Source organism: Garra rufa, chromosome 6 (assembly GCF_049309525.1).
Source record: "Garra rufa chromosome 6, GarRuf1.0, whole genome shotgun sequence".
NCBI classification, from domain to species: domain Eukaryota; kingdom Metazoa; phylum Chordata; class Actinopteri; order Cypriniformes; family Cyprinidae; genus Garra; species Garra rufa.
Genome location: NC_133366.1, coordinates 22,219,891 through 22,244,184, shown reverse-complemented (window position 1 = coordinate 22,244,184; position 24,294 = coordinate 22,219,891). Strand labels below are relative to the sequence as shown.

The following is a 24,294-nucleotide window of genomic DNA, read 5'->3' as shown; positions in this document are numbered from 1 at the left end:
ACCAGCATCTGTCATTCATCCTGACAGAAAGTCCCTCTGAGGGAAAACACACAAGGAGACAAAAGGCCAGCACACACCTCTTCAGCCAGGATTGTGTGGACAAGTCTTCTGATAATTGCACTACTGATATGACTGTAATATCAGGTTTCAAATGCAAGCAGAATGAAAAAAAGAAAAAGAAACGCAAAGTAGAAGTACTGACTGATTCATTCCATAACATATGAGAAGGCTAATGAGAGCTTGCTCTCTTCAAGGGGTAGTTCCCCCAAAAATAGAAATTATGTCATTAATTAATCACCTTCATGTTGTTCCAAACCTGTAAGACCTTCATTCTTCTTCGGAACACTAATGGAAGGTATTTTTAAAGCAATCCAAAAGCTTTCTGTCCCTGCATAGACAGCAACACAACTACTGCGTTCAAGGCCCAAAAAGGTAGTAAGGACACTGTTAAAATAGTCCATGCGACAGCAGTGGTTCAACATTAATTTTATGAAAATTTTCTTTTTATGCACAAAGAAAACAAAAACAACATGTGTTGTGGTACTCTAATGAACGAGTGTTGAAGACTCGCATGGAAAAGAATTTTTTTTTTTAATAAAGTTGGTATTTTTGTTTTCTTTATGCACAAAGTATTCTTGTAGCTTTGCAACTTAACATTTGAAGCACTTATGTCACATGGACTATTTTATCAATGTCTTTATTATCTTTCTAGGCCTTGAACGTGTCTGTGTTGCTGTCTATGCAGGGTCAGAAAGCTCTCGGATTTCATCAAAGATATCTTAATTTGTGTTCCGAAGTTGAACAAAGGTCTTACGGGTTTGGAACGACATGAAGGTGCATAATTAATGACAGAATTTTCATTTTTGGGTGAACTATTCTTTTAGGAACTCCTTTGTCATTATAATGTGTACAGTAGATACAATTCTGCAATGTGTTGTTCTTGACTGAAGGCATGTAGAAAGCTCATCCTGATTTTGTTTGTTTTTAAAAACTTTCCTCAGTAATTCTCAGAAGTTGTATGATATAGTGTTTTAACCAGTTTTGATAATATTATGCATGTTTTGAAGATTACTAAATTTAATTTTGTTTACTTCAAGGTCACTAAGCCAAAGGTGCTAGAAAAGTCTGGGCATTGAATATATTTTTTATGATACATGTGATTAGCAAACTAAGGCTTAGACAATGAACACTCACTGACAACACACTTGATGTTTACATCTAGCATGAAGGCCAGGTGTGTCCTCTGCTCTTTAACCTTGCATCTTATTGAAGCAAGATTAATTGAAGAACATTCTCCTGGATTTCTTTTCCCTCTCTTCACCTCTTTCACAGTTTTTTCTGTTTCTCTAAATTAGTGATTCTAAAAATGGTGGCCATAAAAACTGGAATTGTGTCTGGGATAATAGTGTTGAAGGCCGTTGAGAAGAACAACGATAAATCTGAATCCTATTACAGTCAAACCAAAAAAATATTCAGACACCAGATATCATTTTTGATATTTATTTTACTAGTGAGTGCAGGACCCTATAGTTCATTTATGAAAATGAGGATAGCAAAATAAAGTGAACTATTATACCCAAAAATGCTTCATACAGTGGACTACTAATAAAAAAATCAGACCAAAAAATATTCAGACATTTTGACCTGACCATGTTTTGCTTAAGTTTTTTTCTTTAATTGCTAATGCGAACAAACAGACTGAACAAAATTATTGATATTTTATTGATAATTATTGATTGATAGTTGTGTAAATATTGTCATACTAACAGTTGTCTGAATTTTTGGTTGATTGTAATCCATTACATACACTCCATTATGTAAAATTGGAGTTAAAATTAAAGGTGCTTCAAACGGTTCTTCAAGGGATGCCATAGAAGAACCATTTTTAGTTCCACAAAGAACCATTAAGTCAAAGGTTCTTTAAAGAACCATTACTTGCTTACCTTTTTATAATCTGAAGAACCTTATTTGCCACAAAGAACCTTTTGTGAAACAGAAAGGTTCTTTAGATGTTAAAGGTTCTTTATGGAACCCTTTAGACAAAAAGGTTCTTCTATCTATGGCATCGTGAAGCACCTATTTTTAAGAGTGTACCTTTCTATCAAAGTTATCTGACATTATCAAGATGAGTTTGTTCTGACACAGTTCTTGTCACATTTTATTACCATTTTCTAAACTATAGTGAATAAACTGATAATGTAAGAAAAAAAAAATGTAAGAAAGTGTCTAAATAAAATTTAGTTTGACTGTATACTGTATAATCTTGCTTAGTATAACAAAGTAAGAGGAGGAAATGCTGTTAATGTATTTTGTTGTTGTCAAAGACTATACATCCAGTTGAGCTCTACGATATTCATTTTGGAGAAAACTCCATCTGTCACATAGTTGAAGCTAGCCAAATTAGCCAGATGCCACCATGGGCAGGTTGCATGACATCACCTCATCTTTGAAAACCATGAACAAGATTATGCAGTGTGTTTTGTGCTGTGAATGAATGCCTTCTGAAGGCATGACACAATCAGAATTTAATTAACATGTAGACTACACTCCTGAAAATGAAGGTGCTTTAAAAGGTTCTTCAAAGCGATGCCACAAAAGAACCATTTTTGGTTCCTCAAAGAAGCATTCAGTTAAAGGTTCTTTATAGAACCATCTATTTCTTATATTTTTATAATCTGAAGAACCTTCTTTAGCCACTAAGAACCTTTTGAAAAACAGAAAGGTTCTTCAGAGGTTGAAGGTTCTTTATGGAACCATTTAGACAAAAAAGTTTCTTCTATGGCATCATGAAGCACCTTTATTTTTAAGAGTGCAGACCAGTGGTTCTAAGCTCCGGTCCTGGAGACCCACCGATCTGCACATTTTGTATGGCATTCTTATTTAATGCACCTGATTCAGATCATCAACTCATTTGAACTGAACCAAGTGTATTAGGTAAGAGGGACATACAAAATGTGGACAGAATTGCAAAATGTCATTCTTAACTATAGTCCTGCGTACTATAGGCCTGGTTTCATAGACAGGGCTTAGCCTAAGCCCGGATTAGACCATAGTTCAATTAATTTTTATAAACGTGCCTTAGAAAAAAAAACATTACTGGTGTGCAATCTTGAGACAAAACAAAGGCACTAATACATTTTAAGATCAGTGAGTGCACGTTTCTTTCAGTTGAAACAGCCCAGACTTACATTTTTTGTCTAGGACTAGGCATAAGCCATGTCTTTGAAACCGGGGATAGTGTAGTAATTCTAGTACAAAAAAAGGCAATTTTCGTATTCAGTTGCTGCGCTCTGTTGCTGAGCATTTGCTTCTCAATTTTGCTATATACCATGTTTTTAAAATTACCTGTGTTGTAGTGCTTGGTGCAGTATCTTAAATCAGACTCATCCTTGAGGATGAACTGTGGGAGGGTCAATCCTTCGGCCACCTGTACAGGTCCCTTCTCTTGCCATTCAAAGATCAGGTCGTTCATTGTGTAGCCAACTAGAAGAAAGATGAAGAGAATTGTTTTAGATTTTGCATGCTGTTTTCAGTATTGCTGTTTCATAATGAAGAGGTTAGTGTTGTAAAATTAGCCTCTCACATATTTGGAAAATATTCCAACAGCTTGCACTTTCATTAAAGGAAACTTTTAGTCACAATTCTGTCATTGATTACTTCCACTCAATGTCATTCCGAACATGAATGCACTGAATCTTCATAAATATTCATTTTGTGTTCTGTAAACAACACGGGTATGAATAAATAATGACAGCATTTTGAGTTTTTGGATAAACTATTTCTTTAGCTAAACAATTCTGATGGTTTTATTTAAGATCTAACATCTTTTTTTAAAGATAGTAATGCAGTAGAATAAAGGTAAGAGCATTACAAAACCTTAAACTACATTTCAGACAGATTGTAGCAATAGCTTTAGAGGCATTTCATGAAGGCTGACTTGTTTCAGATTGATTATAAGGCACTGATGTGATTTTTAGTACACATATATGTAAAACAAAAAGTTTTTTTGTCTTCTCATTGTTGACTTAAAAATGTAAGTATCTTTGAACTATGACCATACTGCAGAAGCCTGTTATCGCCACTGAATAAAAATTGAAGTTTTTATCTCACAATTCTGACTTTTTTCCTCACAATTCTGATTCCTCAGGATTGTGTAATACAGTTTCTTTTTGATAAAAACTTCAGAGTCAGAATTGTGAGATACAAACTCACATTTGTGAGAAAATAAGTCAGAATTGCAAGATATAAACTAGCAATTCAGACTTTTTTTCTTAGAATAGCAAGATTTAAACTCAGTTGTGAGAAATAAAGTCAGAATTGCAAGATAAAAACTGCAGTTAAGGCTTTTTTTTGCAAATGCGAGTATTTATCTCGTAATTCTGACTTTTTTCTTGCAATTCCTAAATCGCAATTTTTTTTTTGCAAATGAGTTTGTATCTCATGATTCTGCCTTTTTTTTCGTGCAAATGCGAGTTTGTATTTCACAATTCAGACTTTTTTTGCATTTCTGACTTTTTTTTTCACAATTCCAAATTTATATCTCGTAATTCTGACTTTTTTTTCCTCACATGCTAGTTTGTATCTCGCAATTCTGACTTTTTTCTCAGAATAGTGGGATATAAACTCTATTGTAAGAAATAAATTCAGAATTGCAAGATAAAAATTTGCAATTGCGAAAAAAAAGTCAAAGATGCAAAATGCAGTTTAGACTTTTTTTTTTCTCGCAAATGCGAGTTTGTAACTCGTAATTCTGACTTTTTTCTTGCAATTCCAAATTTATTTATTGCAATTCTGACTTTTTCTCACAAATGCAAGTTTGTATCTCGCAATTATAACTTTTTTCTCACAAACGTAAATTTTTATCTCACGATTCTGACTTTTTTCTTGCAATTCCAAATTCATATCTGTAATTCAGATATTTTTTCTTTTTGTAATTCCAAATTTATATCTCGCAATTCTGACTTCTCAGTATTGTGAGATATAAACTCAGAATTTTAAGTTATAAGGTCCAATTATATAGGGGGAAAAAGACTACTATGTTCCCAGAACTGATCATTCCTCAGAATTCTGAGAAAAAAGGTCAGAATTGCGAGACGTAATCTTGAAATTGTGAGAAAAAAAGTCCAAAAAAAGTTATTTCAGTGGTAGAAACAGGCTTCCAAAACATACAGCCATAAAGCATGAACTGCAATGTGTAATAAGAAGTCACACAGCTTCAACATGAAGGCAAATCATATCACAAAGAATTAAGCAGTTCACCAGCACAATATCCTTAGGGCTGCAACTGCACCAGAAAATGTATGGTGTGATGTTGAAATGGCGGATATATTTATCTCTGTTTCTTCATATAGCTCTTGTGTCACTTGCTTCTCTTGGTGGTACCACTTTACCAAAGGAAAGGTGAATCTACTTATTATTCTATTCTATTCTATTCTATTCTATTCTATTCTATTCTATTCTATTCTACTAAATGAGCTAACTATTTCCAGCATAGTCTTTTCAATTTAACATTGTTGTCATTGTTGCATCTCCGTGAGCAACTCTCGTAACAACGTGAACATGGCCACTCTAAAATATGTAGTTACGAAGACAAATTCCCCATGACATGGGGCCTTTCTTTAAAAGCCTCAACCCCAGCTTAGAGCAATCGTCAAGCGAGCTGTGGCATGTTTTCAAGTCGACAGAAAACTCATGGAATAATATACCAAACACTTTGACCACTAGCTTCACTAATCTTTAACCAGGCACTCAGCATTTGGTCTGTAGAGAGAACGTCTTGCATATGTGTCCTTAAGTTACTGTCTAGAATGGTATATTACTTATACATGATGATTTTAAGGATGTCTTCAGGGACCTGCCCATCCTTAATGACATATTTGGTATGACCATGCCAGGTGAATGACAATGCCAAACAATGCTTCACATCATATTTGCTATTTACCTCATCCTAGCTACCGGCTGAAGTTATATTATGAAATGAGAAACAGTGTCTGCTTTCCACACAAATCTGTACGAGGGGTGGGGGAGTTACGTAACAAGCTCTTGATGAGAGGAGGTCATACGAGATTACTCACAACTCTCCAGCTGCATTATGCACGTCTGCACATCCATGGGGAAATTCTTCAGATCCATCGGACATGAGAGCGTCAGAGTCAGTCTAAAAATTGAATGGAAAAAAGCATAGACTTTAAAAGCTGCAGACACACCTAATTTTTAATAGGTGCTTTTCCAAGTATAAAACATGGTAAGGACATTCATATGCTCAAAAAATGTAAATGGAATTCCTTCTACATTCTCTGAATGGGTAATGTGTAAATCCACGTCTCTAACAAAGAAGGGAATCAAAGTGAAGGGCTTTGAGTATCGGAAGCTGCGTGAGTGGTGGGATTTCTGAACGAAGCCACTAAAGCATAGGAGAGACGAGTCTGACAGCTGCAGATTGGCCATGTTTTAATTACACTCCTTCTCCCTCAGGGCACCACATGGATTTCAGTTAGAGTGAATCCTCTGTCGTCTCACATCTGCACAGCTTTCCGTCATATCTCCGCAAAAGCCTGACATAATTTAGCGCTCACTATTAACTTCAGCACTTCCCTTCTATTCTCGTGCTGCCACAGTGATATTGTCTTCCTATGACTTTAGTGAAGCGATTGACGTTGAATGACATTTGTGTTTATCCTGACATTTGTTGAGGGGTTGGTTACATCTGCTCTGCATCAGCTGAGGCATTTGGTTACCAGTGTTGGGAGTAACGCATTACAAATGTAATATATTACAGTAGTTTATTACTTTTTGCTGTAACGCGGTAATATAACGCATTAAGCATGCGCAAAGTAACTCTTGGAAACAACTGGACTGGTGCCATTAACACTAAACTAATGAAGAGAGCTGCAGAGTCGGAGAAGAGAAAAAAATGACGGACGAGCGCAGACAAGCAACAATAATTAAGCTAAAAATGACAAAGTCAGTTTTTATTAAATCATAGTATGTAAATAAAATGAATGAATACGCGAAATATATCTGACATAAATAGCCCAATTAACAGATTTTCAAAACGAAAGGAAAAGACATATGCTGCTGAGTTTGGTTCATTTTTGTGTGGAGCGGCGCTCTCCGAAAGTTCACGGAAAGGAAACCGAGATGACAGAAATAAAAATACACTGCAGTTTTAAATGATCTGTATGACCTAAAATGACAGAGTTTTTCCGCTATTCGATTGCACCGGCGTCTCATGCACACACAGCATTGCAAAAGTTGCAGTCTGTTCATTATAAGAATAAATTACAGTCAATCAATAGAAACACTGGTAAAATTAAATAGTGCGTACTGCATAGTACAATCTGTGCAGTTCAACCTGAGCTCGGGCCAAACACATATTTGAGGAGGATGTTTTATAAGCGCGTTAAGTACAAATCCTGGTTTACATAATAGTTTAGCATTCAAATACATCACGAATATGGACACATTTAATTGGATTCATGCCGAATGAGAGAGTGTCACGGGTGAGTAAGGAGGTCTGGGTCCAAGTGCAGGTAAGTAATTTTAATGATAACAAAATAAACATAAACCAAAAAGCCAACATGGCACAAATGGAACATAAACTGAAATACAAAATAACAAAACCAAGAACAAGATCAAGATTATCAGGAACACAAAATAACATACGAGACAGAAGACAATGCAGCCATGAAAACGGAATGAAGAATGAGTGTTCTTATACAGAGTCCAGATAGTGAACAGCTGTGAGTGAATCAGTGCAAATGACAAGACAGACGTGAACAATCAGAGGAGTGCAGTGCAAACACAGCGACCTCAGGTGGCTGAGGGAAAACCCACAGCCCCGATCATGACAGAGAGGTAGGCTGCACGAGAACAACGCGTTTGCTTTTAGTTTCGCTTTTACCCTCATTCGTTTTGGCTTGTTTAGCAACTTATATTCTTCATTCTTGTTTTGTTCTGAAAACCATTTAAAATAGCCTATAGGCTATTTATTGTGTTTAATGATTGTATGTTTTTATAACTTTATGCTAGCTATTCTAAACTTAATGTATAATGAGCAGCTATAAACTTTGGCATTTTATAATCTGTGGATGTTTTGATGAAAGTAACTCAGAAGTAATTTAAAAGTAGTGTAACACATTACAATTTAGAGACAGTAATATTGTAATGTAACTAATTACTTTTAAAAGACACTAACTAGTAATATATAATGTATTACATTTTGGAAGTAACTTGCACAACACTGTTGGTTACTAGGATGGTGGATTGTTATTGACAATTGCAGAAGCTAAGCTATAGTACAACAATTGTTTTCATAGACCATGACCCAGACCTACCCAAATGTATGTATCAAATATCGGCTATTGTGAAAAAAGATTTATTTATGATTTTTTTGTTCCAACCTAATCTCATGACGAAAACGTACCTGTGGGAAGTTTTTCGCAAAATATGTATTGCTATGTATGTTTCATTACATATTCAATGTGAAATATCCACTGAGTGGCGCTAAAAAGAGTGTTTGTTTTTACCCTGGAACAGATGAACTTACATATGCTACGTTTTATGTGACATTGGTTTTGTGTGTGTCACCACAGTCCTGACTCTAAATCTCTGTTGAGTGGCGCTCTAACTTTAATGCTCTGTGACGTTTTAAAATAACTTACCATCTGCACACAACCTAAACCTACGAACAAAAGCAAATGTGACTTCTTTTACCTCTAGTGTTCATTTCTGTTGGAAACTGCAGTTATATGTACTAATTGGTACGTATTTTGTGTTTTGCAAAAAAGTTCCCACAGGTACGTTTTCATCATGAGATCAGGTATTTTTGTTCTGTTAATCCTGTACCTCTTCTGGAATTTAAAATGGTTGGCATACAGTGTTGTATTATGTTTCAGTGAAACTAAAATATTTTATTTGTTTATTGATTGATATCTAGCAGAGGGCCAACCGATTATCGCTCTGGCCTATTATCGGCACCGATATTCACATTTATATGGTTATCGGTATCAGTAATATTCAAAACTGATTCACTGATAAAATAATGCAAAAGCCCTTGTTTTTCCCATTTTTTTTCATTAATTTTCATTTTTACACCAGATCTATATTGTACATCGGTTCAAAATATCGGTTATTGGTCTACTTGATCTCATGACGAAAACGCACCTGTGGGAAATTTTTCACAAGATGTAAAGTACGTACCAATAAGTACATATCACTGCAGTTCTAATAGAGGTTATCATTAGAGGTGGTAAAACAGCGAGTGCTAGTAATTGTTTTCGTACACAGTTACGATTACAGCTCCATATGTTTCGCTTTCTGGATGTAACAAGCTTGTTCGGTAGCTCAGCCAGCACAGAATTAGACTGAGGATGCTGAATCCTTGGGAACGAATCCCGTGACAAACATGACTCACGATTAAAGAGCTGAAAGATGAGAGATCGAAAAACAAGCTAAAATGGCATGCTTACGATTGCGTTTTTACGTCACATTCGCTTTTGTTCATACTATCGGTAGGATTAGGTGTAGATTATTTTTAAAAAGTGACGGAGCATTAGAGTTATAGCGGAACTCAATGGACATTTTAAGTCAGGACTGTGGTGACACATACAAAACCAACATCACATAAAACGTATAAAATGTAGGTACATCTGTTTCATGAAAAAAAAAAGAACACTCTTTTAGCACCACCAGAGGACATTTCAAATCAAATTTGTCACAAAATATACATGGTGGTATGTTTTTTGCATCTTCCGAAAAAAATTTCCACAGGTATGTTTTCATCATGAGAAGAGGTTGGTTATAGATTTACTTGATCTGTAATAATCAGTATTGACATCGGCCTTGAAAAACACATCGGTTGACCCCTAATATCTAGGCAATGTCACATACTAAAACATTCATCTGCTGTTAACTGTAGTCACGCTACAAAATGCTGAAAAAAGAAAAACGTCTAGTGCGGAAGAGTCTTACCTGATTGAATAGAGGACATTTCCATTCTTGAATATTCTCAAGAGCTTGTTGTCAGTGGTGACCTCATGGAAGTGCGCTCCTTTCTCATTGGCAAAGAATAGATCAGGCTTCCAAATAGAGTCTAACATTGAGGGATCCAGGTCCAGGGAGTCATCAGGGTACTCGCTGTAAGCTAACCGAGGGTCGTTCCACTTCTGCCGGAGAAATATGTTCACTCTGTAATCCTGTAAGAATAAATACTCAACATCAGTCAAGGCAAATAGCACAAGAGATGTACAACAGGCCTCTCTGTCAGTTTTAAATCAGACATAATGGGTATTTTCATGTACAAGCATGCACAGCCGCTGCAGGTTAGAATAAAAATGAGCATCATTACTTGAATTTATAGTACAGTAAAATGCTGTCTGAGATTTTCACATATTCAATGCATTGATGTTTACATTTGTAGTGTTGCACAGCAGTAAACACATTAAATCAGTGGTTATCAACCAGCACGTTGCTACTTAATGTACGTACTGATAGGGTTGCAATCAAGAGGGAAAAGAATAATAAATGCAAATAATAAAATGAAGCAAATCATGCAATTACGATAGCAAAATAAATAGACTTATTAAAAAAATGTTGCCAAAATATTTTGTTTTGCTGATATTAAATTCACTTGAGAAAAGCTGGACAAATTAGGCAACATGGACAGGTTGCGTGATATACCCTCACTAAAAACCGTGAGCAAAATCCCTCAAGGGCAAAGCAAATATGACCCAGATTTCATTACATATGGGTGACAAGTTTAAGAATCACTACTTTAAATAAATAATGAATGGAGATTTTGTACTGCTACTGTAATAAGGTGTGTAATATCATAAGGTTGTGATCGGTCATGGACCTTAGCCAGCTGTTACTTTGCCAATAGTTATATAAGGTAGAATTGAAATGCTTTTTGTTTAGCAAAGATTATGCCTCCAAAAGGAATCAATCATTGGGCATGTAGAGACATAATCATCAATGAGATCTGTTCTTGCCTGCTGTACACTACATGATACTGTATATATTCCACTTTTTGCAGAAGAGAATGTGCATTGTTTGTTGTGAAACGCATGTCTGACAAAAAAGAAAAATCCATTTTTAAAGTAGCTCTTCGTTGAATATCATTATAATTTTAGTTCTAGTGATATAGTATTGTATTTGTCTTTAACAGTTAAACTGCCTATTTTTCTTCCGAAAAATCCACCAGGTCCCACATTTTTTAGTAATTAGCTTCTGAAGGGCAGTACTAAATTGTGTATGTATATATATATATATATATATATATATATATATATATATATATATATATGCGATTATTATTATTAATATTATTATATATATTTTTTTAGGCAAAATAAGAAAAATTTCCTGCTCAAAAGTTTACACCGCTGACTCTTAATGCATCATTTTTCCCTCTGAGGCATCAGTCCCTCAGTTGGATCTCAAAATCATACAGTCATTGCTGGAAAGGGTTCAAATACACAAAAATGTTGAAAAACAAATAATTTGTGGAACCTCAAGTATTTTTCTAAAGAACAGCAGGCAGTTTAACTGTTCAGGAAAAACGTCTCAGGTTACGTATGTAACCCTAGTTCCCTGAGAATAGGGAACGAGACACTGCGTCCTCTAGAGGGCGCTTTTGGGGAACGCTGCAGCGTGCCTCGAGTCTGAAGAATGCATAGAACAACTACATGAAATGGCCGGCGCCAGCGTATGACGTCACCGCGGCGCGACAGTCGCTACCGTTGCGTCACTACCGGGCGACCATAACATAAAGAGGCGCCCGTGCAACACAATACATCTTCAAAGTCTGAAGCTTTATCGTCCGAAGCATGGCGAAGAAGCCTAGAGGACGCAGTGTCTCGTTCCCTATTCTCAGGGAACTAGGGTTACATACGTAACCTGAGACGTTCCCTTCCGAAGGGAACTCTCACTGCGTCCTCTAGAGGGCGCTTTTGGGGAACGGTATACCAACGCTGCCATGCTGAGGGGAGTGCATGCTAAGCCAGCGAGCACTAAGCAACAATTCTGAGAGGAATTGCCCCTACTAGGACGTGGTGACGGCTGTCAAAACGTTACCCCTCCCGGCCAGAGGCCTGACCTGTTACCCACTTACCAGACTGGGTAGAACCCAGGGCACAGCTCAGGCTTGGAATTAGAGTAATTCCTTCTGAGGGAAACGGCTAAGTTTCGATGGGAACTTAGACTTGTCAGAACCAGAGACTACCGCAACATAGGGCCTAGTTCCCTCAGGAACTGGCTCCCATATGAGGGCAGAAACCTGTCCTAGATCCGTTCAAAGGGCCACTAAAAGTGGCGCGCCCTAATAGTGGATGGTCAGCAGACATCAGCTAAGATATCAGAGGAGTCGAACCCAGGGAACCGGGGTTATGAGCCAACTCCAATAGATGGGAACGAGGCAAAACGCGTGACCCATACCAAAAAAGGATTTAAAAGAGGAACCCAAAACTTGGTGGGAACCTACCAACACATGGATTTTATAGAAGTGCCCCAGGTGTGTGTGCACTTACCACACTTGTGGTTTTAACTGGAAGACGCCCAGGCATAGCGTGGGACGCTTACCGACATGATCGGATTTAAGGAGAGTGTTTTCCCAGGGGGTTTCACTATCAGCTCCATGCCGTCTGAAGAGACGGAAAGGGGATGACCCTGATGGTGAGGGGATTGCCACACTAACCCTCCCCTGGACAGAAGCTCGCAAGCTATCTGTCAACAGAGATGAACATGAAGCTGAGACCATCCTGCAATAGTGGACGATAGTAGAGGACAAAAATCCTGACCCTGATCCACAGGGAGGATCGCTTCTCCAGAAGGGGGCACTGCTGTCTTTAGGGAACCCTTAATGAAAAGGGGAAGCGTGCACAGCCCGGTCCACGCGACCTGTATAAAGGTCTGGCAATCTCACGAAGGTGGGTTGGCGCTCATAGAAGACCCTTCCCAGAAGGGGAGCTGCGCAACCGAACAGGAGCGAATGCTCTCACTGTTACCCTTCATAGAGGGGAGCATACATCCAGAATAAAGGCTGGAGAGTAGAAACCTGAAGCATGAAGGTCAAGCTCCTACCCTGGGAAACAGGGAGGAGAACTTGGCCACCAAGGAGTGGTGCTCTTATAAGTGAACCCTGGAAAGGGGGCACGCCAACATCCTTGTAGCAGGTCCATAACTCTCAAAGGTCTGTCCCTGGTAGATTCCTACCCTCAGGAGGGAGGAAGCATTCAGTCCTGGGAAGTTGCTCTGAAGGAAACCCTGAATTAGAGGAGCTCAGGTCCGTTCCAGCAATCCTGCGCACAGGGAGGAACGTGAGCTCTTAACCTTAACAAACCCATTCCTCAGAAAGGGGAGCACTCAGTCCTGGGAAGTTGCTCTGAAGGAAACCCTGGATTTAGGGGAGCTCAGGTCCGTTCCAGCAATCCTGCGCACAGGGAGGAACGTGAGCTCTTAACCTAAACAAACCCATTCCTCAGAAAGGGGAGCACTGTTTGCCTTGAAAGTTTCTGGGAAGCTCCGAAATGAATAAGGGCAGCTTCCTAGTTCAAACACTTCGTAAACCTTTCCTCAGAAAGGGAAGTGGAACTAGGCCTGGGGAGCGAGAATCGATCCTAAAGTGACGGCTTTCTAAGGTGTTAAACACCGAAGGATGCTCAAACCCTCTGTAGGGGAGACATTCGTCAGCCTGGGTGTAGATCCTACATCAAGTGCTGCCTCAGCCCTCAGGCTTAGAATGAGGCGACTTGAAGAGAGTCACAAAGTGGCGCTCAGATAAAAACCCTTTCCTCAGAAAGGGGAGCGCACACCAAATAGACCGAGAATCAAGACCCCAGCTGGAAAGCGTGTCACCAGGTGGTGCTCAAATAAAAACCTTTTCCGCAGAAAAGGGAGCAACCAAACCTGCTCCAAGTCCGCAGTGAGCACTCCGGTCTGCTGGTACTCCTATGTAAGTGAACACCTGTCTCAACAGGTGTTGACACTCAGTTTCCATAGAAACCGTATTTAGGAGAGGACACGAAGCGGATCCTCGCACACAGGCCGTCTGCAACAGAGTTAAACATACTAGTGCAATCTTAAATATAAATATCTTAAGATGCTTACCTAGGGAGAAAGGAAAAATTTTCCTTTTGCTCGTTTAACCACTGAAGGGGAAAGCCCGATTGCTGGAACGAGTGTTGTGTAGACGGACACCACCATACAACCGGAAGGGAGGGGTGCTCCGTCGAGATGTTTCCACATTCCTTTTCTGAGGGAAAAGCACAACACGCAACCCAGACCCCGCAGGCAACACGCCTATCCAGCCATAAGGGGGGGCGTAACTAGGGAGTTATGCTCCTGTCTCAACAGGACATAAGTCTACACTAGGCCTGCAAAGGACAGCATAAACATACCAAGGGCAAACCTAAGAAAAACTTAGGGAGCTTACCTTGAAGAGGACAGAGGTCCTATGTGTAATATATGCTGTAAGGGTTGGTTTACCGCACAGCCTGTGGAGTGGAGAGGGCAAACACTGCCGTAACCTTAATCCATAGGATCAGAGGGGGCGTCTGCCGTAGACTCGTCGTATTTCTTCTGTGAAGAGAGAAAAACATACACAGGTCTGAGACAGTATGAAGTTCCTTCAAGTAAAAAATGGATCATACTCACCCATTTAAAAGCATCCTGTTTCATAGAAAGAGGCGGGGTTTTTTTTTTTTTTTTTTTTTTTAGAGACCGCCTGATTCCAGACCGTCCGTAAATTAGGGTTCTATACAGGTAGAACCCCCAAAGGACATCATGGGTCCGGGGAGTGCAGGAAGCTTTAATGGACACAGGGGAATTAATATGGCGACCCGACTGGACCGAGGGAAGGAGAGGTATTACTCTGACCCCTGCGAGAATTTTGTCTCGCTTGGATGACTTCCCTGAAATCCTGTCTGTCACCTCTCGATTCGCGTCGCCTCCTAGACCTGCTCGCAGGCGGGGGAGGAGCGCGGGATGCAACACTAGCCTTCTGCACCTACCTCCTTTCCTCAGAAGGAGGCGGAGCAGGACCCCTGTGGTGTTCGGGCTGAGACCTGGACCTTCGAGGGATAAAGGATTTTCAGCAGATCGGCTGGGTAGGCTTGGAGCACTGCCATGGTGTGCAGTGCACCCACCGCCTGACCTGCTGCTGCATACGCTCTGCCGTTCAGCATAGATAGCAGGCTAGCGTCTCTTCCACAAGGGGCGTCCTCTCATAGCCGTGGTCGCGCAAACCCTCGATATTAGCATAGTTCGCAATGCGCGCCGTGTACAGCTTTTTCCAGACCCTCTCGATTTCAGTATGAAGATCGGGAAGGAATGGGAGACTCACCGGAGCTGGGTGGTTATGGCCTGAAAAGATATCGCTCGTCAAGGCGACCCCGCGGCGCTATCTTTCTAGCCCGCTTCCACAGCAGGTCAAGCCTGGCCGTGGCGCGGTCCATAACCTCTAGCAGCTCTTCGTATGCAGGGCAGGAAGGTAGAGAGGATTCAGCCTCAGCATCTTCATCCATCTCTAGCATTTCCTGCTCTTCTTGGGTGGAACCCAAAAGAGCACTTGCTCCTGGATCTGACGACGTCAGCGATAACGCACCATCATCAGCTAGGAGCCTGTCGTCGTCTCCGGCTGGCGAGAGAGAGAGAGAGACCCCTCTCAGATCGTCAGCCAGTTCCACTTGCGAGCCCCACGAGCTCAGTTTCCTCCGTGCCTCGGCAACGGCAGGACCCGAACCGCGAGGGGCAAGTGGACGCTCATCTTTCCTCAGAAAGAGAGACAGACGAGATCGGAGCTTCTTCATAGAGAAGCGCTCATAATGTACACACAATGCCCCCTCAAGGACATCGCGTGTGTGCTCTTAGCCCAAACAGAATATCGTAAAGATCATGTGTGTCATCAGGTGTCAAATAACGCGGACACGGATGAACACACCGTTTAAACGACTTGCTAGTGCTTGCCATGATAGTAGTTCAAAGAAAGGATTCTTACCGTTTCTTCCCATGCACATCCAAACCGAGAAAGCTGAAGACAGCGAAGATGTATTGTGTTGCACGGGCGCCTCTTTATGTTATGGTCGCCCGGTAGTGACGCAACGGCAGCGACTGTCGCGCCGCGGTGACGTCATACGCTGGCGCCGGCCATTTCATGTAGTTGTTCTATGCATTCTTCAGACTCGAGGCACGCTGCAGCGTTCCCCAAAAGCGCCCTCTAGAGGACGCAGTGAGAGTTCCCTTCGGAAGGGAACAAGGGACTCATGAACAACCATCACTAAACAAAACAAGCACAGCTGTGGATCATTCAGCTAACAACCTAGTATTAAGAATATAGTGTATGTAAACTTTTGAATCATTTTTATAAATTCAACTGTTTTTTTTCTTTTGAACACTCTACAGTATGAAAACATCTTCTATGTGAAATATCTTATTCAGGTTAGTACTAAATAAAAAAACCTCACCATGCATTTTGTATGAGCACTCTTATTTTGATAAAATAATTAACATTTTGCAGATTTTGCAAGGAGTAAGTAAACGTAGTGACCGCAACTGTATGTCTATAATTTTAAGTTATAGTTTTATTTAGTACTTCAGCTTAAACTAAACAAATATGAGAATTTTACAAAAACAAATATTTTGGCCTTTTTTATTTTATAGTTTTGTCTGTTTTAGCCTATGATGATAACCCTTTTGAATATATAAATCTTGTGCATAACTGAGAAACAAGGTATTTTTTGTCTGTCAATCTGACAAAGAGACATTACAGACATGCTTTTACTTTTGCCTTGAGACACATTCAAAAACAAAGAACCTCTTAAATGTAATTTACAGCTTATAGTCCATATTAAATTAAAGTTCCCAGAGATAAAATGTAATACAGTTTTATATATGCCATACATTTTCACAATATTTGCCTAGAAGCCTGGCAGGATTACATGAGTAATGAAGACAAAACCTCAATGAACCTCAACAATAAGCTTGAAGACAGATTTACGATAATCTGGAACGAATAAAAACTGAAATAAATGTTAAAAATGCATCCGTGGAGAGACTGGAGCTTCTGCTTTTTTGACAACAATAGTTCTTTTGTTCAGAATTTATAAGAAGAAGAATATACTATGTATAGTCAGACTGAATTTGCCTGAAAGCAACTTAGACGAGCAGCCACTAATAATGAATGGAAGGTGACAGCGCGTGGGTGATACAATTTGTTAGGCAGCAAGGCGGATGGAGAACCGGGCGGTTTTCATATCTTATCTGTGTCTTTCTAAAATACTCAAAAAACTTAGAAAGTCTGTGAGTCAGAGTGCATGAGTGGTGGGATATTGAAATAAAGTTCTACTTGTGTAGTTTCACATGGGAAACTAAGCAATAGGGACGTTCCTAAAGGGAATAAATACGAGACAGTTATATCATTGCTGGAAATAAATGGCAGGCATCAGGGAGCTGCTTTTATTATGTGGAGCATTAAAATCGGTTCTGAATGTGCATTCGCTTTTTACTTTCACTTTCGAGATTCGCAATGACATGTACTCTGTGTATACTAGAAATCGGCAGTACTTACCACACATTTTACAAGATTAGATGTTTGTCAGTGGTGCTTAGGATCTGCAAATCATTCACCATCATCTCTCCTTACTCTTTTTATTTGGTAAACAGGTTCCCTTTAGTGGCTTTGTAAAATCTGTTTTTCATGCCATCACGTTTCACTATTCGGGAACATCCCAACTAGGCAAACCTCAACTGTGTCAGATTTCCCACTTGTCAACATCTCAATACTGAGGACGTAGTGATAAGCAGAAACAAAAACAACGTCAACGCATCAGTGTTCTGCTCCACTTCCTAAAACATCTAACCATGGTGGTTTGTTGACAGGAGCATAGCTGACGCTCACAGATCACCGAATTGGCCAACATATCAGCTGATGAAGCATGGCTTACATTCATTATAGATGTCACACCGCTGCTTTGTCAATCTCTTGGTTGCTTTGTCATCAACTTAGCGGCTAATTCTGTCCTCCGCACATTTCTGTGTGGAGGAGCTTGACAGAACCCGTGCATCGCATCTGCGATTGCTCAACCAACTGCAGGCCTTCAGTGGCTCCATGGCAATCTCCACACATCTGCTGTGTAATTGCCTACTCAAGCGGGACTCGCTGGCATTGAGGGGGAATCGGCGCCCATGCCAACAAGCATGCCATTAATCACATCTCCATATGTCTGAGGCTTCTGTAACAGCCAGATAGCCCTGTCAATACATTCACTGCTTTGGTAGTGACTATTGAAACACTTAACCTGCATGTTGTCAGCATAACCGTTGGCAACTCTAAGCCTACATGATGTCAGAATGTGCCAAAATGAGCAATGGTGAAAAACTCTGTGCCACTTATAAGTAATTCAAGTTCCACACCAGTCCAGACATGAAAAACACTTTTCAGTGTGGAGACAGAATTAAAAACCTGTTTTAGTTCCGTGTTGATTAAACAGCAAATTACACCATCGTAACTTCCTTTTATGAAGCCGCGGATAATCTTGAGATTATCGTTCTTGTCACTTGGTGTACAGAACTGGGCTGCTCAGATCTTAATATCTCAGTTTTCCAGCACATGGACCAGGGTGGCCGCGGATCCTTAAAAAGTCTTAAAAAGTCTTAAATTCCGTTGTCCTAAAATAAGGCCTTTAAATGTCTTAATTTGTCTTAAATCTAAATCCAAGGGTCTTAAATTTTTTACACTTTGAAAAGGAAAAGTTTATCGTTTTGAGGAGAATCTCCTGTGCAGGTTCTAAATCTGTTCTGTTGCTAGACACGCGCTTGCTTGACAACGCCTCAGTGTTGCCAGATTTAGCGGGTTTCCGCCCAACTACACGCATTTGAATCGCAGATTAACTGTTAAATTTAACCATCATAGAGTAAACGTTTATAATTAGCACGTTTTTACGTTGCCACACACAACTGACGCGAGCACGCGCAGAGAGAGGAGAGAGAGGCGCGCGGCGCGATTCACACAGATTGATTCCTCTTTCACTGCTATTTGAACGGAAACGTACATACCAAGTGATGTCTTAATACCCGTTTTGGTATTCTGTTTAACAGTCGTTTATGTCTTCAGTGAACCGAAACAGCTGAGAAAGAGATGCGTGCCAGTATTCGCCTTAAAGAGACAGCGTCCTATAAATACCTGCAGTCAGAAACACTAGTTATTTTACAAATCATTATAAAATTTCCCCTCCTGAATACTAGTGTTATTGATTTTATTACTAACTTTATGTTGTATTCATTTACACTTGTCATTTGTGTAATTGTTCTTGTTTTATTACTGAACTTTAGTTCAGATAGTAGTTTTTGCTGTGGATGAGAAGTAGCCTACCTAAAGTAAGGTGACTCAAAATCCGTGTTTGTTACATTGGCTTCAAAGTTTGTGAGAGCCTTGACTTTGTCATGGAATAGAAAATAATTTCTTCTTCTGGAATAGTGTTTTCTGTTGAATATTCCCAAGAATAATCAGTTAAATAAAATAACAATTTAAAATATCTTCATAGTTTTGTGCTAGACTTTTGCGGGACTTTCAATTTGGTCTTAAATTTTGTTTGAAAATGGTATTAAAAAGTCTTAAAATGTCTTAAATTTAACTTGGTCAAACCTGTAGACACCCTGATGGACAGGCAGATGTGGCAAAAGGACAAAGAGTAATCAATCTGTATGGAGACATGCACAACAGCCTCTTAAAATGATGTTTTGAAAGAGCAACTCCTTGAGGAGGGACCTTCATATCCTCATAATTGGACAATAATGGGTTAAAGCAGTGGAATTAGGAAGAAAAAATAACTCTTTTTCAAATCTTCCCTGGTTTGAAATGTTTGGTAATTTCAGTTACACTCTTTCCTCAGATGTTTAGATGTTCCTGTTCATTGATTTTCTTTAATTTTATAGAATGATTTTACTGGTGAATGGAAAAAATGTAAACAGTGTCACGTTGTCTTTACGAATATCAGCTGTCTGGGAACTGAGGATTGTCCTGAATAATGTTCTGTTAATGCAGTGTCCTTTGTTCCTGGATGTTAGGATTATCCTATGGCTCTAATTCTGAGGGAAGGCGATTCCCAAGGGCCAGATGGTAAGTGCAGGGAATATAGGAAGGGTTACTATAATCCATATGTGACATATGGGTAAGCATATCTAGACAGAATTTCTTTACATGGCATTTTACCCTCTTCTTCACCCTGAAACCTAGACATGGACAACAAATCTGAGGGATATTGTTTATTACTGCACATTGAAACTCTCTTTAAGATGTTTTGTGTTAAAATGTGTACTTAAGTAAGTTAAAAACACACAGTTGAAGTCAATAGATTTATATACACCTTGCAGAATCTGCAAAATGTTTATTATTTTACCAAAATAACAGGGATCATACAAAATGCATGTTATTTTTATTTATTACTGACCTGAATAACCTTGTTCAAAAGTTTACATACACTTGATTATTAATACTGTGTTGTTAATGATTCACAGCTGTTTTTCTTTTTCTTTAGTGATAGTTGTGTTAATGAGTTTTTCACATCCTTGTTTGTCCTTAACGGTCAAACTGCCTGCTGTTCATCAGAAAAATCCTTCAGGTCCCACCAATTCTTTCGTTTTTTTTTACCATTTTTGTGTATTTGAACCTTTTCCAACAATGACTATGATTTTGAGATCCATCTTTTCACACTGAGGACAACTGAGGGACTCATACTCCACACTCACTGATTCTTTAGAAGGAAACACAATGCGTTAAGAGCTGTGGGTGAAAGCATTTTAAGTTTGAAGATCAGGGTAAATTTAACTTATTTTGTCTTCTGGGAAACATGTAAGTATTTTATGTCGCTTCTGAAGGGCAGTACTAAATGAAAAAAAAAAAGAAATGTATGCAAAATAAGAAAAATGTACACATCTTCATTCTGTTCAAAAGTTTACACCCCTGGCTCTTAATGCATCGTTTTCCTTCTGAAGCATTAGTGAGCGTTTGAACCTTCCGTAATAGTTGCATATGAATCCCTCAGTTGTCCTCAGTGTGAAAAGATCAATCTCAAAATCATACAGTTATTGTTGGAAAGCGTTCAAATACACAAAGAAAGCTGAAAAACCAAAGAATTTGTGTGAACTGTGTTTTTCTGCAGAACAGAGGACAGTTTAACTGTTCAGGACTAACATGGGACTCATGAACAACTATCACTAAATAAATAAAAAAAATAGCTGTGGATCATTCTGATAACAACATAATTTTAAGAATCATTCAGTCATTTTTAAAAGTTCAACTATTATTTTTTCTTGTGGACTATATGTAAACATCTTTTCTGTGAAATATCTTATCCAGGTCAGTACTAAATAAAAAATAACATGCATTTTGTATGACCCCTCTTATTTTGGTAAAATAATTAACATTTAGCAGATTCTGCAAGGTGTATGTAAACTTTTGACTACAACTGTATCTAGCCGTTCATACAATTCTTTAAAAATATACTGTACCTTCTTGATAGACTTTAACCATGTGTTTTTAAGATAACCTTATGTTAAAGGGATAGTACACCCAAAAATTTTAATTACCCATGATTTACTCACCCTTAAGCCATCCTAGGTGTATATGACTTTTTTCTTTCAGACGAATACAATTAGAGTTATATTGAAAAATGTCTTGGTGCTTTCAAGCTTCATAATGGCAGTAAATAGGTGTTGAGGTTTTGAAGTTCAATAAAGTGCATCCATCCTTGATAAAAAGCACTCCATATGGCTTCAGGGGATTAATAAAGGTCTTCTAAAGTGAATCGATCCGTTTGTGTAAGAAAAATACCCACATTTAAAACTTCATAAACCATAATCTCTAGCTTCACCTAACTGTTATGTGCACTATGAAGTAGGGCTGTCCCCGACTATGAATTTTCATAGTCGAATCAGAATTTTCGAATCTTTTTATAGTCGACCAATAGTCGAATCATCTAGGTCTATGTGTGTGTGTGTGAATGGGTTGGGAGGGGCACGACACTATAGTCAGCAGGAGGGTAAAACTATTTATTTTATTTTTTTTACACATTGCACACAGCAACAACTTTTAATAAAGTGACCAAAACTGCCTGCCAACTGACAGACAAACTTATTTAGGTTTAAATAAAAACACAGAACGCGTCTTTTAGTTCTGAAAACGCAAGGCACACAGCACTGCCTTTTTTGGTGACTTTTAATAAAAGAGCAGTGTGCTGCGTTTTTTTTTTATGTTGCTAAGCAACGACCAAAACAGCGGTCCTGTCAGTCAAATCAAAGGATTATAGCGCGAGCGCTCTAAAATCTTAGTTTTTTGCTGTTAAGTAAACTGTCATATTAGCAGAAACCCTAAATAATACAGCTCCGGGTTACCCACGATAGACACCAAAGGTTTCTCCTCCATTTCGTGCAGTCTCCGGACTTTTTAAGCAATGGTAAACTTTCGTCACCACAACAGAAGGCACACACCACAACATTCATTCGATTGGACAATGGAAAAGAACGCGAATGACGTTGGGCGTTTTTCCGCTCAGAGTTGATTTTTTTTTTAACTTCAGGCGCTCAGAGCGCTCCTGCGAAAATGTGAGGCGCCGGGGGCGCATAAACAGCGCGCAGAACGCTCACTGCCAACAGAAAACCATTCAAAAGAGGCGCCTCCAACTGCAAAAACGCGTTCGGTGTGATCGCGGCCTAATCCCTGCCGTCAAGATGGTCCTCATCTCGTCATGGATCAGGGAAAGTGAAAATTAAATCTGTCACAGGGGTGGTTGGATTTATTCACAAACACGTTAAAAATATTTATTGAACTTCTTTCTTTTCACTTTTGTTTTTACTGCATTATCATAATCAAAGGCTGTATATAACTTAATATAACCTTACAAAACCAGTAGTTCTGTGTGCAATTAGACATTGAGCACCCCCATATTGCCAAAATGGTATGATGCTCGTTTCACCCGCGAAGATTCGACTGTGAGATCGGTGGTCGAATCAGGCTCCGCATATCGATGCATCGAATCTTCGACTATCCGGGGACAGCCCTACTATGAAGCTAAACTATTTTTACTTGATATCCAGTCATGACAGTCTACAGGGTCATTTCTGTCTTATCACTTCTAGTTTTATGGTTTTCTTGTCCCTTGACAAGAAAATGGCTTTCTGCATGTTGGTGAAAAACCATTCCAAGTTTTCATCAGAAACATGTCCATCACCAAAGAGGTGCATTCAAGACGGTGTCTGTATGAGTTGCTTTTTAAATCTATTTTTGAATATCTTAATTAATCCAGGCCAAAAAAAAGAGTGTCGTGCCAATGAGACTTATTACATGGTGAAATTATTTCTCAAAGCCCAGCTGTACCCTGGATCACAAAGAACAGTTTGTTGATTTGAGTAAATGACAAGAGACTTGTATCCTGCTTGAAGGAAAGAATATTTATGAAGAGAAGTCCACTCATAGTGAGGAAAAAGCTTGGCAAAAGCACAGTCTCTTCAGACATAATTACTTCAGAGTGAGTGTGCCGTCTCACAGCACATAACTTATTCAGAGCAAGCTGAGGGATGAAGGCGACAAGGCACTCTCAGTGTGTGTGTGTGATGAGCATTTGCGTGCACGGAAAGAAATGTTGGGACACTTGTGTAGATAAGCTAAAAGCACATCTCCTCGTTCCTGTGTGTAGATCTGGTTGTAATCCCAAATGCGTGTTTGTTTGGCTGTCTGCAGAGTAAGATGTGATCAGACATCAAAAGGAAAAATAAATAAATAAATCATACACAGCATGCACATGGTTCCATTGCTAAGCACACCTGGAGCCTGTTTCTATTCTACCATGGTGGCACATAATGGGCAAACAAGATCCCTGTAGGGATGAACTGCACAAGTAAGAATAATAACTGCTTTTTTCCTCTTACTCACTGATTGCCTGGAGGTTTCGAGATATGGCTACCTGAATACAAGCAACCCAGACCCCACTACATCCGAGGCTTGGATGCTTTCTTCTGCATGAACTCTTGTCTGAACCGTTCTCCCTTCTCTTCTCCTGATATAATTCGTCCCAAGGGTTCTTGTTAACCCGCACAGTTGTCTCCAGCTCTTCTTGTAAACCACTGAAGTTAAACACATTTGAAACCTTTTGCAATTTATAATCACAGTAATGTCTACACTCTGCCGAATGCTTTTAATAATAACTAACAGTGCAAAGACAATGGCAAGAAGAGATTCATTGAGCTGTGTGCAGCATCATTGATAATAATACGTTTTGGTGAGTGCAGAATGCAGTCAGCACT

General features: G+C 39.2%; 1 protein-coding gene across 1 annotated transcript in view; it reads right to left on the bottom strand.

Annotated features, from left to right (window-relative positions):
* The window catches only part of glra3 (glycine receptor, alpha 3), a 94,614-nt gene that overhangs the window by 16,010 nt on the left and 54,310 nt on the right, over positions 1 to 24,294 (bottom strand). The window contains exons 4-6 of the mRNA XM_073841981.1: positions 9,973 to 10,196; positions 6,075 to 6,157; positions 3,346 to 3,483 (exon numbers count right to left, since the gene is read on the bottom strand). Coding sequence (XP_073698082.1) covers positions 3,346 to 3,483; positions 6,075 to 6,157; positions 9,973 to 10,196 — 445 coding nt within the window. The remainder of the gene's footprint in view (positions 1 to 3,345; positions 3,484 to 6,074; positions 6,158 to 9,972; positions 10,197 to 24,294) is intronic.